Genomic DNA, 18,771 nt, shown 5'->3' with positions numbered 1-18,771 from the left:
GGCAAGTCTGGGCACTTTCCTCCATCTTCGTGGGTGCGGCAAACTCCGACCTCCACAGAGGAAGTGGGGAGACCTGGCGCGGTCTCTGAGGACCCCAGGGAGCTTCCAGGGTGGAGCAAATGTCAGGAGCGCCTGATGGTGTGGAAATGGAAATTGATTAATGGGACTCCAGCACGGACTTGGAATGTTACCCAGCCCTGAGCCAAGTGAGGGCAGACACAGGATTCGAGCTCAGCAAGTGAGCTTCGTGGCCCCTGCGGAGCTCACCATCCAGCGTAGCTAAGTGGACAGCAATAAATAAAAGAAAGGGAAGAGATCATTCCCGAGGGTGACAGATCCAGTGTAAGTGGCCCTTCCACGGGTCTGGGTGGCTGATCTTTAGGGCTCAGGAGGAGGACACACAGAGGGGAGGCCAAGCTCAGTCCCCTTGGGAACCAGGGCCAGTGGATGTCTGAGGAATGAGACACAGGACTGTGTATATTAGGGTGAGTGTGACTGCTGGAGCCGGGGTGTATCCGCCAGCGTCCCCATTACTGGGACAACACCCAGCACCCACAGCCTGGAAGGGGAGGCTTCATCTGGCTCACGGTTCAGGGGAGTCAGTCCATGGTTGTCTGGATCCAAGCCACAGATGCACGGTGGAAAGGTGTGGAGGAGGAAGCTGTCGTCAGGGCAGCCAGGAAGCAGTGAGACGGAGGAGCTGGCGCAGGAATGCCCCTTGCAGGTCACACCCTGCTGACTCCCTCTTCACCAGGCCCCACCTGCTCACAGCACATTCAGCTCCGAATTCATGGATGGGTTCATTAATCCAGCACCTTCTAAAAGCCTCGCCTCTGAAACACATGAGGCCTCGGGGACTCTGGATCTAAAGCATCACTTGGGCTTCAGCAAGCAGGCGACAGAAGCATTTTCTGGGATTGGTACAGACAGAGGATCAGGTATGAGGCAGCACCAAGAGACCCTGTGAGCCTGTGATGCCCCAGAGGAGACGGCACCAAGCGGGCAGTGGAATGTTTGAGCCCAGACCACTCAGGAGCTCAGGAGCTGAAGGGAATCAGGAAGGGACTGGGACCCGCACCCTCAGCCTCATTCTCAAATGGGGAGACCCGCCCCTCCTCGGACACCCCAGAAGTAGAGCTGCTTTCCTGGGGCCTCAGTGTCTCTGGAGTCAGGGCTGAGAGTGAGGCTGCCACGGGCTTGGCCTTAGCATCACCTCGATGTCCTCAGGGCCGGTGAGCTCCATCGGCCTTCCCCATGTGGGGACAGCCTCGCCCGCCAGCCTGTCACACGTGATGGGGACTGGGGTGGCAAAGAACACCGGTCCTGGTTTTCTGCAGCACAGGCCGAGACCAGGGAAGGATGCCCCGAAGCTCAGGCTCCCACCAGGGACGCGGTGCCCATGACCGCAGCCAGTTTGAGACCCCAGCTCGCTTCCCTCAGTGCCGAGCCGTCTTCCCGGCACCCCTCTTCCCAGCTAGCATGGGCCGCAGATGCGCAGATGTATTTACATTTGTCAAGAAAACACAACTGAGGAGTTGCCCCCTGGCAAAGGGAAAGGAAAGCACATAACAAATTCCAGGGCCAAGCGGCAGAGGACGTCCAGGCACTTCAGGCTTCAGGATGGGCCACTGCGGCCTGGGAAACAGATCAGCAAGCCGGCTGGTCCGCAGCCTGGTCTCACTGCAGCCCAAAAGGCCCGGCCCTCGACAGGAGCGCCCCAGTTAAGTGGAGGCTGGAGCTCTTTGATGTTTACTAGGTTTGTCTGTCTCCCCCACACCAACTGAATTAATTCCTCGGTTTCGAGTACCGTAACACTGATAGGCTTCCCTGTGCCTACAAAAAGATCTGTTGCTTTGCCAATTTGACATTAATTTTCCTGCAGTGATGGTGAAGCGGGATGAGGGCTGCTTGGCTAAAAGCCACGGGCAAAATGTTCCAGACTCCACTGAGGAAACCGCATGCGATGCATATGCATGAATATGTGGGGTAAGTGAGTAGCACTCGCCCTGGAAGCCTCACCGGCGCCACTGTTGTCAGCCTGTGACGTCCGCAGAGAGGACGTCTCTTCTCACCAGGGAAGCCTGTGAATCCGTAGATTTGGTCCCTGACAGAGTCTCATGCGCGAGGAAAGAGGAGTCACCCTGAGCCTGGTGCTCGAGCGTCCCTGGTGTTTCTGATGGACGCCTGGTTAGCTGCAGGGACCTGGCTCAGCCGAACACAGCAAGTGCTGACACTCCAGGTGCTGCTGAGCGAGGACCCCAGACAGAGCCTCCTGGAGAATCCTGGATCCCACCCGGGTAGGCCTGGGAAGCAGCCTCCCGCCTCCCCGCCCAGGCAAGCCCCCGGTGTCTGGCTTTCTAAAACAAACCAGGAATCCAGATTCTGCCTATTTTTTGGTTCTCAAATGTGGTTCTCAGAAAAAGATTTAAATCTGCATGGGATGAGCAGTCACATTGGCCGACCGACTCTTCCAGCATCAGGAGAAGGGATGTTTTCGGGGTGGAAAGCATTGCCTTGGAGACTCCCCTGAAGAATGCAAGAGGAAGGACATCTTTGTGACACAGCCCCAGAGGCCACCTTGCCACGGAGGGCAGGCAGAGACGGGACCACATGGTGACTGTCGGGCTGCAGGCAGGTGGTGTTGGGGTACAGCTGGAGGTTACAGATCCATCTTCCTATCTCTTTCTTTTCTTTTTCTTTATGATACTAGAGATTGAACCCAGAACCTCCACACTGAGCTATACCCACCTCCCACTTCACTTCTAATTTTTTTTCAGCATGGAGACAGAATCTCACTGAGTCACTACAGACTTGAGATCTTCCTGCCTCAGCCTCCCATACTGACAGGATTACAGGCATGCATGACCATGCCTAGCTCACAATTTTTTTCTTAGGTAATAAAAATTCTCTAAAGCTGACCATGGTAATATTATATATATCTGCGCCTATATTTAAGACCTGACAAACTACATAATTAATAAGCAAATTGTATGGTGAATGAATCTCATCTCAAAAAAACCACCCACCTCCAAAAAGATAAAAAATATATCTGTCTTCAGGGTGGAGCTGAAATTTTAAACTTGCAAAATCAGCCCCCACATCTGTGCATGCTGCACCTCTCTTACCTGGCTTACTAGAAAAACACTACTAAAACTCAATTCAAAAATTAAATTTATAGCTGGGCATTACAGCGCACCTGTAATCCCAGCACTTTAGGAGGCTGAGGCAGTAGGATCGCAAGTTCAAGCTTAACCTTGGAGACTTGGAAGACCTTCTCTGAAAAAAAAAAAAAGCTTGGTGATGCAGCTCAGTCCAAAGGCTGTGGGTTCAGTCTCCTAGTGAAAAAAAATAAACTCCTGTCCAGTTTCTAAAACTGAGCCACGTCCTCCTGCCATCCAATGTGACACATGGTCCCGAGGTTCTGAAGTTCAGATGGAGGCCGTGACTCCACCCCGTGGGCTGCCCACTCTAGAAGCTTCCTGAGGGATTCAGTAATGCTGTCTAGTCAGCTTAAGGAGCTAATTAACCAGCTGTCACTTTGCTTCTTAATTCTGAAACTAGATGAGAAATAAGATTGGAAATTAGTTATGCAAAACTGAAGATGCCACTGCGCGACCAGGAGGTTTTTCCAGGCAGCACAGGATGGAGGGAACCCAGACCACAGGAGCTGCGGGGCACCCAGAGAAATGAACCAGCGTCCTGTGGAGATATGGCCTTGCTGCCGATTGAGGACCACGAGGCCAGGTTCACGCCTACCCTGCTGCAGCACGGATGTGTCTGCTCAGGCTTCCCATGGTTTTCATAAAAGGTGGATCAAAGTTCCACGTCAGGGGATTTCACATTAAAATACTGATTCTCCACTCTGGAGAAGTCAAGGTACCGGCAAGCCTGTTCACTCTCCTGAAAGGTAGCAGGTGGGGGGCGTGTAACTGCCCACAATGGATGGGCCATGAGATCCCTGCCACCTCTGGACAGGGTGAAGCCACAGCTGTGTCCCAGCCCAGGACACTGTCCCAGGCAAAGGCTCCAGGCCTCCTTCACCCTGAGCCCATAGGGTGGTGCTGCCGGCACCCTGGCTCTGCCTGGCATTTCTGCAGCCATCAGCCTGAGGGTTTGCCGGGACCCTGAAGTGGCCAAGGGCTCACGCCTGTCTGTGCATGTCATGCCGGTGCAGAGCTGAGCCCCTGGACAGGACAGGAGCCCGTCCCCTGCGGGACCCAGGTTACTAAGGCAACGCAAATCCAAAGGAGCACACCCCAAACCTGGAATCACCCCAGCCACCCACAGGACAGCACCCTAAAGCTCAGCCCCAGCCGCTGCTTCAGCACTGCGTGCCACTGCCCCTTGATGGACACGAGTATGGTTGCCGGCTTGTGCTCGGGGCACTGCTGTGGGAAATGAGTGTCCTTAGTACCAGAGTCGCGATCCATGCAGCAGCATTAGGGTGGCCCCATGTCAAGGGGCTGCAGTGCTGAGAGCCCTGAGGAATGGGCCCAGTGCCCATCCTGGCTTCCCTGCAGACAGAGCCATAGTCCTCTCTCTCCCTCTCTCTCTCCTTCTCTCTCTCCTTCTGCCAAGAACATATCGAACCCTTATAGACCTCGTAATAACCAAGCTTATTGAAAAATTAGTAAGGCAAGCACAGTCTAGATAGCTGCACGCATTTGCTCACTTAAACCCGCAGGAACGCTCAGAGGCAGATAGTTACTCGGAACCCTGCTTTCCAGATGAGACAAGGAAGGTGTGGGAAGTCTCTCTTAATTGCAAAGTCACATGACCAGGAGGAAGTCACGCAGGGTTTGAACTCAGGGCCCAGGGTTTGCAGCTTAGGCACCAACACAAATGGGACCCCATCTTCTTCTTTAAGATGAGGCAACTTGGCTGAGGTCACTTTGTTTGACCCTACACCCACCCTCTGAGCTGTCCTGTGCCACGTTTGTTTTATGCAGCATCTCTAATAAATTATAAGCAATATGCACGCTGTAGGTTTCTACCTGGGGAAATCAAGACAGATGTAGCATTTGAATCAGGCCTGGAACTTACTGTTTCAGGAACTTTTTAATGGCAAACTGCACTGGTACAATATAATATGGTTTAAAAGTTGGTGTGTGTCCCATTTTGAGGACGCGTCTGTGCATAAAGCCAGCACTGCTTGCACAAGTCCCCATTTTATGCGCGTCCCTGCTCAGCTTCCGGACAGGAAAATCAGTCTCCCTCCCACTCTACATTGTTCAGTTCTGCCGTTGTTCCCTGCGTGTGTTTAAGACCAGGCCTGCATCCAGGAAAGACAAGAAGGCCAAGTGAGATGTGAAGAATAGGCCTGGGGAGATGCTCAGCTGGGAGAAAAGGGCGGGAGGCCCGACGGCCACTCCCCAGGGTGAGGGAGAAGCTCAGCCCAACCCCGCTATGATTCCGGTTGGTTGTGATAGTGGAGGAGAGCGGCGATTCTCAACTTGGGGTGCACCAAGTGTTGTGGGGGCAAACGGGAGCCCAGGTGCTGCTGGGTGCTACCCACAGCAGCCGTTAAGGAGAGCGAGGGACCTCACCGCCCGGGACATGGGCGGGGCCTGGGGATGTGGAGTTGTCGAGGCTGGGTGACAGGGCGCCCCGCCCCGTTGATGGCGGGGGAAGAGCCCACTCACAAGTGGTGTTGAGGGTGACGCACAGATTCACAAAGGCACAAAGCGTGAACGTACACTGCGGATGTCCTTGACCTTGAGGGTTTAAAGGAGGAGTGAGGAGGGGAAGGCTGGAGTCTGCACCGGACAAGCTGAGGACACACAAGGCTTGTATTCAGATCTCACAGCCCGGTGCTGCGTCAGGAGCCCTGGCACAGCCACAGTGGCACGTGATAACTCATACACGGGTGCTGTCGGGATAGTCGTGGGGGTCTTGTTTCTGGGGTGCCCAGGACGGGCACACACTTCACGGAGGTGAGACTGAGAAGTACAGCGTGTTAAAGGTGCACGATTGCATTATGAGTCGAGCACTGCCATCGAGCTAATCAGTGGACCCCTCAGCTCACACAGCTGCTCTTCCTTTGTAGTGAGAGCACTTCAGATCCGTTCTCTTAAAAGCCACCTCCTCCTTTAGTTCACGCTTATCAGCTGCAGCTCCTGAGTGTGCATCAGACGCCCAGAGCATAACACAGAGTTCGTACCTTGGGGCCTGAATCCCTTCACACCTCTGCTGTCAGTTCCTCTGAGTTCTTTTGGTTTCCCCGATTCCTAGGGTCCTGGGATGCCTGACTTCAGCCTCCTGGGATTAAGAATGTGGCCCCTGGAGAAGCCTTGGAGTGTGTGCTTACTGACCAAGGAGAGAGGATGCCTATGCAGGGGTCAGATTTCACCTCCTACACAGGTGTGGTAGGTCACATCTATGCTGTGGTGGCCTGAGAGTGTGACAAGTGCAGCGTTTTGACGTGTGGGAAACCCTCCCAGCAGGGCAGACCAGAGGGTGGCCTGCAGCGGATGGAAAGGGTGCACGTGGGGCTGCCTTCTGGGCGTCCGTCCTGAATACTTGCAGATGTTCTGCTTGAACAGGTGCTCGTGTGACCTAGGCAAGACGGTGCCGGCCCTGCCCACCAGGAGACAGGACAGAGCATAGGCTCCTCCCGCTTCCCCAAAGGTGGAAGAATTATTCCACTTCATTTCAGTGTGACTGCCAAAGTGCAGTCATTCTCCATGCCATGCCACAGCCGTTACACCCAGGTGCTGATGCACTGCAAGACACGGAGTGGTTTATAAATCTGTGTGCAGTACAGGTGCCGGGCTGCAGGATGCGACCCCTTGAGCAGAGCCCACCATTATTTATGGTCAGCAGCACCAGTGCTAATTAGGTCTGCCCTTTTGCAGCCACCCCGCAGCCCCCCACGTGATGCGCTGTCTGTGCAAAGCTCCCCGCCTGTCATTCGTGCAGCATTGGCTATGTATTGGTAGAGGGGCTGGGCAAACACAGTTTGGCAAAGCAAGTGAAAGACAAGGACGGGGTGATAAGTCATTATGCTGTTTAGTAGGTTATTGATCTGTGCTGGGAAATGAAAAGATTTAAGAAATCGCCCACAGTGGAGAAAGCACACTGGAGCACAGGGCTGTGCAGGGGAAGTCAGGCCTCCAAACCGACCTGGGCTGGGCTGCCCGAGCTCAGGAGAGCAGGACGAGCTGGGTGCTCACCACCTGGTACGGGAGGAATGGGGGAGGCCACAGGACCAAGCAGCCTTGTGTGGTTTGAGGCACCGTGCAGAATTCCATGAATTCATTTTTCATGCCCAGGGCCAGAGAGCACTGTGTATTCATCAGGATAGATTAGGTTGTAGCGCAGTAACAAGTAGCTCTCAAGTCACACCACCATGAAGTGGGAAAAGCACTGCCACACAGCATCAAGGTGCCAAGCCCCGGGCTGCCCCTCCCAGAACCCACAGATCCTCAGGGACGATGGAGGAGAGGAGTTAGAAACAATGGGTGATGAAGCAGAAATCCTTTGGTGCCTAATCCAGAGGAAGCAAACAGCACAAACATCACTTTTCGGGTTCTAGCAGTGGTCCCGTGTCTCTACGTGGACATGGAGGCATGAACAGCACACTCACAAGTCTCCTCTTCATCACCACAAGCTGGAATCCACCTGTCACCTGTGGGCACGAGCAGCCAGCCCAACTGGCCAGGCATCTCTGCTGTTGGTCACGGCCACGCCTTTTCAAGCGGAGAATTTCAGGTTGTGTCCTTCATTTTATGTGTGACTTCTGAATATGTTGTCTCATGACAGGAGGGAAAGTTATGTCTGTTCTAGGCATCTGTCTTAGACTGAGCAGTACATTTATTCTTCCATGAAACCTAAATTCCCACTCTCATAGTCCCTTGACATTTGGTGTCTTAGAATTTTTATAAGGTTCCATTTCTTCCTGTCATCGGGAAGTGGGGTTGACAGGGTCGGGCACAGAATGCCAATATTATAAAACTTAGATTTAAGACAATGCATGGACCTAGAAGAATACAGCTTTTTGCACTTTACCATCAAGGAAATACCAGAGTGCAAAGTGTTGATATAAGGAATAGGAAACCACTGTTTACAGCTGGCCAGGTTTCCTGTCTGTGTCATGGAGCTCTTTGCTGCACGAATCTCATCCTCCCCGTGAGACTTGTCAAACCCACTGCCAAACCTGAGGACCAGGCACACCTGCGAGACTCTCTGTTCCCCACATAAGGAAGCACACACCACTCCCAGAGCTCCTGCCTGACCTGGAAGCTCTTGGCTGAGTTGGCAATGGCAGGTCCTTGGCCTAGCCTGTAGCTGGAATCCCTTCTTCAGCAGCCCACGATTTCATCTGCGTGTAGGGTCCCTGGCTGACCCCACAGTGCTTGAAACTGGGCATTACTGTGGAGCTACTGGGAAGAGTGGGTGACACTATGAGAAGAGGCGCCTGGCTATTGGTTTACTTACTATTCCTTTTCTGCTCGCTTGGATCACATGTCATTTCATGGTGGGCCCACGTCCAGATAAACACGTCATCACTGGGCAAACATCATAGGCTGCAGTGCCACAAACTAAGTCAACTGTGACCCCCAGTTCCTGACATCCTCTATGAGATTCCCGCCGTGCCATGCAGTGGTCATCACCAGGTTCCTCATGCCCTGGAGATACAGTGTTGCCAACATGGGAGGAAGAAAGTAACACCACCCGTGTTCCTGGATCTGAATGTGTTCACTAAGGTGGAAAGCCAGCTCCCAGGTGGGGACAGTTCTACCTGTGAAGCCATGAGGGGGTGGGGTGCAAGTTTGTCCCCTGCTGGCTCTGAGGCTCTATTTCCATCCTGACTTGGGGAAGCCACAATTCTGGTCTTCCCTGGTGACCTCTCAGCCTCCCAAGGGTTCTAAGCACAGAGAGAAAGCACTTCTCTCCTGAAACCTGCTGTTCACCTTCATGTCAGCACCAGGCACATGTCTCCATGCAAATGTGAACCCACAGGTGTGTTTCCTTTTCAATGATAAATAAATTTCTATCCCATGTGTTACCCTGGGGTGTTTCTCTCCTCAACCAGAGTCGATTTCTACAGCTGAGGTCTCTGGTCCCCTGGTCTCTATCATATCCCTTCAGCCTTCACTGTGCTGGGTATTTCCATCTAGGGAAGACTTATCCATCCCCAAGCTGTTCTCACCTCATGTCCCTCCACACTACTTTCCACCTTCTGCTATGGGCTTTCCTGGCCTCACAGAAGCCCAAGGCCAGGTGTGTAGTGTGGGTACCTGGGGAACCTGCAGACCAGGAGTCCATCATCCCATCTTTCATCATGTGATCAAGCTGACATTTGTTTCCCCCTTCCCCAACCCCACCACTCATTCCCACTTCTTGCAGTTAAATTAACCACACCGAAAATCTTATCTCAGGCTCTGCTTTGAGAGTTTAGGGACTTTGGAAAAATACAGACAAGCACAACATTCGTCACAAGTACCAATTAGATTGATAATTGTTAAGGAAGAATAAGGAGATGATGCTGATTAAAGAAGTGTAGACGTGTCTCAAGGAGAGTCTAGGATAAAACCTCTTCTAACTACTTTCCTGGTCAAATTTACTCATCAGTGTGCTTCATAAGCAAAAGAAACTAATTATGGTTGCATTTTGGTATTTTGTTGGTTTTTTGTTTGTTTATTTTTGGTACCTGGGATTGAACTTGGAACCTTGCACTTTCAGGGCAGGTGCGGTGCCACTGAGCTAAATCCCCAGACACTGGTTGCATTTTTTTAAAAAGGGAAGAGCACAGGCTTTCTCAGGAATGAATGAGGAAGCTGAGGGAGCTAGGTCTATGCAGGAGACACCCGCCTGGGACAATAGCCCGGACTTCCCCGGGGCTGCTGCAGCTCGTGTTGGCAGCCTCCTCACTTCCCTGCAGAGAAGTTCAGACCCCGAGGAGAGAATGTGTGCTGGTCACACCTTCAAGACACCTGGCCTCTGTCTGTGGTGCCCCAGGCAGCCCGATACAAAGAAGCAGAGCTTTGCAGAGGAAAACGGACAGTGCCTGGTTATGCAAAGGAGGTGGAGCAGGAAAATTGACCTCTGCCAGATGCCCCTCTCCTTTCTAAACAGACAGCAGGGCATTTACCTCAATCCCGGTGCAGCATAGACTGTGACCAGCGAGGAAGAGCTCACTCGTGCACAACTCAGCCCCGTGAAGCTGTGTGCCAGGTAACTAGAAGTCTATGCCCTCCAACACACATCTCCCACAGACCCACACACCTGGAGGTCGAGATGGTGGCCAGCTGTGTGGTGCTGGGCGTGAAGGAGCCTCTGGCTCCCTGCAGACCCACTCTGGTTGCCAAGGGTGCTGTCTTCCGAGACGTCTGCGTCTGTGACCCTCCTTGGCCAGGTGCTAGGAGGGCACCTCTGGGTGGTGAACAAAGGAGCCCTTGCCGCAGCGAAACTTCTATGTATTTTTTTTTCAACCTTATTCATCTACATAAGCAGATGCGGGGTCATTTCAGAACCCTGTCTAGACTGGCAGGTAGTCTCCAAAGGAGCTGTGCAAACATGGCAAAAAAAAAAAAAATAGATCTGTTTTTCTCTGCTTGGGAACAATAAAGCAATTGAACTTATTGTTTCAGCCTGAGACTGAAAGGAAGCACTGGGACAGCCCCTCTCAGGTGGCCAGTGCTAGGGCATGACTGCGTCACAACTGAATGCGGGGGACGGTGGCTGGAGTGAGCAAGACCTCCTCCTCTCTCCTGTCTGGTGTCTGGGGCAGAAGTTCAAGGTCGGCCTGACGGAGCCCTAGGTTCCTCGCCCCTGGGCTTCCTCCCCAGCAGATGCCCTGTGTGTGACACGCAGTGACCTCAGGTCACCCCAGCGAGTCCTCTCGCAGGATTGAGTTGTACCGGAGCACAGTGTATGGGACTGCACACGCATTCACCCACACTCTTCCCTGTGACTTGCTTACCACACGTAACCGTCTGCAGACCGAGTGCGAGGTGCCCACCGTGGTGCCCGGGGCTGCCTCCTCTCCCCATGTCACTTCCTGTCCTCTTTGGAGACGTCCTGAGCTTTGCACAAGCACTCCTGAGTCTTTGTCCCAGGCTGTTTTCAGGGGAATCTCCCACAGAATGGGACAGTGGCTGCTCTGTGGTGTGGATAACAGCTCATCGGGTCTCAGGAAATCATCCAGGGCCTGGCCTTAGTGACGGATCTACAATTGAGCCCATGCCACCTCTCCTGTTTTTCTGCATCCTCCCAGCCTCTCTGGAGCCCTTGTCTCAGGTGCACACAGAATGTGGGGACTGAGCAGGGCAAGGGCATTGGAGTCTTTGTGTCCCAGGCTCAGGGGCCTGTGCGAGGCGGAGCAGGGCAGGGTGCACCTGAGCCTTCAAGGCTGTGTGACGTCCAGTGCAGGTGACTCAGGGGTCCCAAGTTTGAGCATGGCGTCCCTGCACCCTGCCATGTGTGGCTTCGGTGAGACATCCACATGTTCGCCCTGGACCTGCGGCTGCCCCGGCAATGCTTCATTGTTTCAGGCACGTTGGAGGGCTCTGATTTTCCCTGCCACAGTGTAGATGGTCTCGATCTTCCACCACAGCCGTCCCTGGACCCGGTGTGGACAGGAAGGACTTGGCTCTCCCAGCTGCTCCTCTCCTGCGCCCGGGCCTGTGTGGGCCACAGGGTGGGAGCTCCCACCCTCTCCAAAGCACAGCTTGGTCCTTCCCATCCTCGTCTCTCAGCCAGAGGGGCTTTTTCCTTCCCAAAGGCAGTAGGGCGAGCATTTGGATTTTGCTCCTTCAATTTTGTTTTTTGCTTTTTTTTTTAACCCAAAATACAATGAAATCAAGCTGGAAACTCAGAGGAGAAGCAGCTAACTGGGGAGCTGCTGTGTCTGATGGCCCATGAGTATTCAGAGGCCAGGAGCTTCCAAACCCTGTCCTGCCTGTCCTAAAGTATTGGAAGGCAGGTTTGCGAATGGTCCAATCCAAAGGCTCCGCCCTGCGCGCCTGCCAACTGAGGAAACTCCGCCCCCAGGGAAGCAGCGTGGAAGAAACAGCCGGCAAAGGAAACGCAGCTCGACTACCTGGCATCCCCACTGCGTCAGACAGGAGCTAACAGGCGAAGGACGGCGCCACTGTGGCACAGTGCAGGCCTCCTGTGGGTGCTCTGCTGGCGAGGCCTGCAGTGCAGGTCCCAGGACAGGTGCTGGGCAAGGACAGGTGGCCTTCAGGGCTCTCTGGAGGCCTGGGCCAGCAAAGCACTCTCAGCCAGGCTCTGTGGTCACACGAGCCTGGGCCCCAGGACCCGATGTGTCTGTCATGGGGGACGCATGGGGCCCTGTCTTCTCCTGATGTGAAGCAGGCTCGTGGACGAGGCCCGCAGAGCCCTGGGAGAGGAGGCCAGAGGTGCTGTGCAGTCAGCCAGGCTAAGTAGCCCCTGTCCTGGGCTGCGGGAAGAGCGGCTGCGTTCTCAGCTCCAACCTGGTGCTGGAGGCTGGGCGCCCTGAGCTGACGCATGTTTGCGGGTGTGTGTGTTACGGTGCGTGTGTTGCCTTGGAGGGGCGTGGACCATCCCCGCGGCCATGGCAGCATTCTGGAGGCCAGACCGTGCAGACCCAGGATCCTCCACCAGGCTTCTGCCGTCCCCTGCACCTGCTGGATATGAGTTGCCATCGCTACACTAAGCTCCACTCCAACCCTACCCCTGGCCAGTAGCTGAAGGCATAGCCTGGATCACTGTGTGAAAGGTTATTTGGATTCCTGGGTGCAAATCTCGCCTTCATCACTTCCTACCTGGCATTCTTGTCCAGTTACCAAACCTCTCTGTGCTTTGTATAAAGCAGATAGAATGATAACACCTGTCTGGTCAGGAAGCTGTGATAACAGCCAGATCAACTTATGTGTGGCTCTTACAGGGACATCTGAAGCAGATGTGGTGGCACTCGGGAGGCTGAGGCACCTTGAGTCACTACATAGTGTGACTGTCTCAAACTAACACGATGTCTGGCACAGGTTTGTGCAGGCGTTTGACATACATGGCATTAGTCACCCTCCCTTCATGGCCTGTTCCAGTTTCCATCATAGCCCCTGCAGAAAACAGGATGGGGACGGGAGAGGATCTCATGGCTGTCAGGGTCTTGGCCGCCGGCTGCTGGGCCTGACGAGAGGCTGCTGCCTGTGGGGCCGGGTGGCTGCAGGGCCACGGGGTGGGGCCGCTCCACGTGTGCAGGCTGTGACGGTGTCTCTGCTCTTCCAGGAGGCGGAGATCCTGAACACGGCCGTCCTCACGGGGAAGACGGTGGCAGTGCCGGTGAGGGTGGTCTCGGTGGCGGAGGATGGCACCGTGACTGGGCCACTGGAGTCCGTGGAGTGCAGGTCATCCGATGAAGACGTGGTTAAGGCAAGTTGGCACCCGCCCACCGCCGCCGCAGTGCCTCCCACCGCTGCCCTGCCCCTGGGCCTGGGGTGACAGCCCCTCCCGACCCAGCCAGGTTCAATCCGATCCTGCAGAGCCAACAAGGACCCAGCCGAGGGTTGCCTCTGAACCTCTGTGAGCTCGATGCCTGGGCCTCTGCCCACCCGGGGGAGATTACAGGACATGGGCAGGGCCTGGCACCCGGCGGGGGTGGCCGGTGCCATGTGGCTGCTCTGGGCAAGCCTGGTAGCTAGAGTGTGTGGAGTTGCAGGGCTCTAAAGGATGCAGCCGCCCCAGCCTTGGCTTAAAGAGCCACCCAGGGAGAGGAGGAACTGCGGTCCCACTGTGGCTCTGCACCAGGCGGGGCAGGGACACGGCCACCTGCTTGCCCGTGTTGCTCCCATGACTCCTTCCTCTCAGCCTCCTCTTTGTCTTTCTAAGTCAAATGCAAAGGATTCAAACGCGGCACTCGGTGGGGTGCAGGAGGAGGGTGGACTCACCCAGTGCTGCTGAGCTGGGCTGAGGTGGCAGAATCAGCAGCACCTTGGACGTGGCTTTCCACCAGGCAGGGGCCCCAGCAGGCCAGGCCTCAGTCCCCTGCCGCCCCCAGGCAGGGATCACTTTAACCCCCTGCCCCAATGGGATCAGCTGGGAGTGTTTCTGCCCACTCAAAAAAGCGGTCAACAAACACAAAGTGAATCTCCACCAAGCACCATCCTGGTCAGGGTGTCAGGGCCATGAAACCTGGGGGCACCAGCCCTGGCCTTGAGGGCTCAGTGACAAGGTCAGGTGCAGGAAACCAAGAAAAGAGCATGACTGTTACACACCTCCACTGCCTTGTTCCAGAATTTGCTTTACATCGGTGCAGGGCAGGCAGCTCCCCCAGTGGTGTAGCCATCCGCTGGTGTCTGGGATGTCCTTTGTTCTCTCTCGCTCTCTCTCTCATCCAGGATCCAACCCCTCTGCTCTTTGACTGGCTACCATGCCAGTCCAGACTCTATGTCTCCCTAGATCAGAACGGCAGCCTCTTGCCTCTGTGCCACCTCATCCCCTGCATCCTTTGTCAAATCAGCAGCCAGCAGTTCAAGTGTTCAGTACCTGTCAGGTCAGGACAGGTGTCTTTTAGCTTTCTGTCCCAGGGACTAAACACCTACAGCTAGCAACTTGCAGGCTTATTTGGCTTGGGGTGTCAGAGGGCTCAGTCCAGGCTTGGCTGGCTCCATCGTTCTTGGGCCGGAGGCGAGGCAGAAGCATCAAGGCAGAAGGGCACTGTGGAGGGAAGCTGCTTACTTCATGGTGACCAGGAAGGAGAAAGAGAGGGACAGGAAGTGAGGGAGAAAGACAGACAGACAGACTGATCCTGTGCTAGCAGCTCCTTCCTCCTGCCTTCATTCCACCTGGCCCCTAGCCATATTCAGTACAGTCTTGTCCCCCCACCCAGTTTGGGGTCCCCATGTGCCAGTCCTACTAGAAAGCGCCCTCACAGCCACCCCCGGAAGTGCACTTTGCTAACCCCAATCCAGCCCAGTTGACCTGAAGATGAGCCACCGGCCATCCCCTGATCAGAACCCTTCCCTGGCTTCCGGTCCATGCAAAGGAGAAGCGATGTTGGCAAGGAGGGCAGGGGCACCGCACTGCACACTGTGCTCCCCTCCTCTGTGCCATGGCCCTCTTGTCTCATTCCAGCCACACCAGAGTCTTCTCAGGTCCCCCCTGCTCTGTGTTTTCCAGACAGCTGGTCCCTGCACCCCTCCCCACAGCCTCCCCCGGGCAGCACAGGGACCCGGCCTTGCCCGTGCCAGCTGGGCTTGGTGCCCGCGTGTACCCACTCACACACGCAGTCGTGTGTGCTCCGCCAGTTGCGTTGTTGTCTGGCTGCCCTCCCAGGGCTGTCAGCTCCAGGAGCCGAGGGCTAGGTTGGCTGCCTCTGCTCCTTCATCACTTACAACACCACAGGCATGGAGTAAGTGCGGGGCAGATGCTTGGGACTAAAGAAACAGCAGTGTGTGCTCCTCTCTGTTCAAGGAGGCCCCCCTGAGGGCCCCATCCTTAGGCTGAAAGCGTGTGGGGTGTGTAGAGCCTCGCACCCGGCATCACAGGGGCCCAGCCAACCCAGAGGCGTACAGGACACTTCCATCAGCCCACAGTGGGGCGGCCGAGGGACATGGCTTGTGGAATAAGGCAGTGCTCAGTCGCTCGTGTGGTATGCTGAACACCTGGGTTCCAGACATCTCCTGCAGTGTGTGGGCCATGGTCCTGTGGTGGCCAGTGGGGAGCTGCAGTTCCTGCTGCTGCCCAGCACCTCTAGAGTGTTGTGTGCATACTTCTAGCCCAGGGGAAAATCATTGGCTCACAGACCTATGAGGTATCCAATCAGACCTGTCTCCTCCTGGAGAAGGCCATTGGCTCAGGGTCCCATGCAGGATCCAATCAGAGCCCTGGAAGCCCACCTTGAGCCCCAGCTGGAACTCTCTGTCCCTGTGTCATCCCAGAAATAGATGGCATGCAAGGAAAACTAGAGCATTCCACAGCACTCTGCGCATGACTTGCAGCTGGTGTAGGACTCTGAACTGGAGACACACGGCCTGCACAGCTGCTGCAGTGCTGCTCTGTGGGTCAGAGACGGTGGCAGTCACCTGAAACACACGGCTCTGCTGTCACTGGGGTCCCTGCAGGAGCATCAGCCCCTGTGTGGGCAGAGGACCCTGGGAGGGGAGCCATCCAGCCCCGGTCCCTCAGCCTCAGCCTGCTGCCGTACGCTGGAGGGGGCTGGTGGTTGTGTCTTATTTTATTTCATTTCATCCGAAGGCAACAGAGCCACAGAGGGAGCATTTCAGGTATTAGCAACAGTATCCAGTGTGATTCTTATGAAGTCCACCCCCAAAAAACCCAACTTTAAAAAAAATAGTAGTCTGACATGGAAAGTCCAGAGTTGGGGCTCGTTTAAGGGAAATGTACACAGAACCTCAAAATATGTCACCAGATTCCCGTTTCCCCACATCTCTCCTCCTTCCCTTCCTCCCTCTCCCCCATCTTGCAATCCTTTGGAGAGGGTCCCCTGCTGGGAGCCAGGTGCATGCCGCAGAATGGGCTCACAGCCAACAGGAAAGAACCAGGACTTACCGAGCACTCCTCCCAGACTCCTGGGCTGTTCTGACAGGACCTGCTTAAGTCACTCTGTCCTCCCCCAAGCCCTGCAGCCCAGGGACCTGGGGAGTGGTGTCCGGAGACATTTGGGGCAGATGTGGAGGGAAGCAGCAGCAGGACAGCTCCACACTGGCGCACAGGGGGCCCTGGGGCCTAGGTGTCTGGGTTTCTCTTCTCTTCCCAGCGCGGCTCACTCTGTCCACCTCCCTCTTCTGAAACGCCTCTGATGCAAAGAGGTGACCGGGTCAGCGGGGACAGCAGTTCTCACGTGCCTCCTCCCTTTGCCTGTCCCGCACCCTGCACTGTGTCCTCTCACCCCGATCTGCCCCTCCCTCTCCCTCCCGTTGGTCCCACATGAGCCAGGCCCACCTGGCCTTGCCTTCTTCTGGCGGGGTCCACCTGCACTGTGAGAGCTGGGCCACTTCCGGCTGCCTCATCCCCCTCGCTGCTCCGCCTCTGGAGGGCAGGAGGCTGCGGCTCACATGGACTCCAGTAGCCTCTGTGGGTCGGCTGCCCGGAATATTTCTTGGACAAGGGATCTGGTCTCGGTGTCACCATGGAGGGGTGGAGAGAGCAGTCCCTTGTGTGGCACTCGGGACTCACTGTTGGGGACACTTCCCTCTGGGACAGGCAAAACGCAGGCCCTCAGAGCTACCACTCTTCTCTGCAGTGAGAGCAGCTATGTGCTTGCTGGACAGAGGATTTTCCCTGGGCCTTCAGATTAAAAAAGCAAAAGCAGAGCCAGATGTGCTGGTGCACACCTGTAATCTCAGCATGGAGGGAGGCTGAAGCAGGAGAATCACCAAGTTCAAGCCCAGCGTGGCCAACTTAGTGAGACCTTGTCTCAAAATTTAAAAAGGGAGAGCTGGGAAGTTGCAAAATGGAAGAGGCCCCTGGGTTAGTCTGTGGTACCATAGACACAGGGAATACTCATAGGACAGTAGAGAGAATGAGCTCAGGACCGAGGCTTCCGGGATGGGCTGATGGAATGGAGTTGTGTCACCTGGCCCCGTGGTCCCAGGGCAGAGAGAGGGCGGGCAGGGCCACCAGGGACCCAGCAGCCACCGGCATGTGCATGATTGAGGGGCGGCAGGGTGGAGCTGCAGCCCCCACTTCTTCTGCTGTCCTTCTCCTCATGAAGAGGGGGCTGCAGCACAGCGAGTTCAGGCTCATGGGCGGCTTCACCGAACCAGGCTCGGGGAGGGAGCCAGAGGGCAGGAGGGTAGCAAGCCGCCAGTCCCGAGAATTCCCAGGTCAAAAGGACAGACTCTGGGCTTGGCAGCCAGACCAATGCTAAGGAGCTGCAGCTTCAGAGATTTTTCAAGAGCGGTTTTGTTACAGTGAATCTGACTCTCTTTTCTTTTTAAGTTTTGCTTTTATTGGTCCACATTTGCAGTAATGATCACACCTTGTGTGGAGCTGGTGCATGTACAAGAACGTGTCTTACTTCCTTCTTATCCTCTTCCCTCTCCTCTCTCCTCTCCCTGCACCTCTTGGTGCCCTTCTCTTTTGCAAAAGATGTCTCTTTGCTTCTTATCATCCATCTTTTATTTTCCTCCTCAATATATTTATACTCTGGGTTTCTCACAGAATGAAACCCTGTGATACTTAAGCTGTGTGTCTGACTCGTTTCACCTAACATTATGGTCTCGAGGTGAGTCCATTTTCCTACAGATGACTCAGGTGTGCCCTTCTTTCTGGCAGAGAAGTACTCCGCTGTGCATAGATGCCAAGTTGTTTTTACCCCTTCCTCTGTGATGGGCACCTGGGCTGTTTCCAAGATTAGGTCCGGACTGTCAGGTGAAGGGGTCCTGTGCTGCACTTAGAATGTTAGCGCCCGGGGCTGAGGGATGTGTAGAAACTCAAGACGGGGTTCATGCCTCACTAGTCTCTGTGCTTCTGGATCTAACCCATGCCCTGGGCCACAGCTGCTGGATAAATACAGATTTTCTGGACACTGAGTGACACACCCAGGTTCGGGTTAAAATGAGAAACATCTGGGGTCACAAAGCATGGACGCTTCCCTTCCCGGCTTGTTTCTGGTTAAAGTGCTTTGTTGGCCCACACACTTGTGCCAGTGGGTTCCTGAGCCCACTCAGACATGGGGTGCCAGGCTTGCTGTGTGCTGAGGGGCCGTGGGCCAGGAGTTTCCAGGGGACACTGTGCCTGCCTGGCAGGGTGGGCCTGGGGCTTCTCCGGGACGTTGGTGTCAGACCACCCCGGGACCCACGCAGCACACAGCTATGTGAA

General features: G+C 55.2%; 1 protein-coding gene across 1 annotated transcript in view; it reads left to right on the top strand.

The window, feature by feature from the left end:
* Window positions 1-18,771, top strand: part of Tmem132d (transmembrane protein 132D) — a 348,355-nt gene that overhangs the window by 270,171 nt on the left and 59,413 nt on the right. Inside the window, 1 exon segment of the mRNA XM_010604286.2 lies at window positions 13,216-13,359. Coding sequence (XP_010602588.1) covers window positions 13,216-13,359 — 144 coding nt within the window.

Source organism: Fukomys damarensis, unplaced genomic scaffold (genome assembly GCF_012274545.1).
Source record: "Fukomys damarensis isolate Sample0158 unplaced genomic scaffold, DMR_v1.0_HiC HiC_scaffold_12, whole genome shotgun sequence".
NCBI lineage: Eukaryota > Metazoa > Chordata > Mammalia > Rodentia > Bathyergidae > Fukomys > Fukomys damarensis.
Note: the sequence above shows the minus strand (reverse complement) of the source record. Positions and strands in the feature narration are given on the sequence as shown.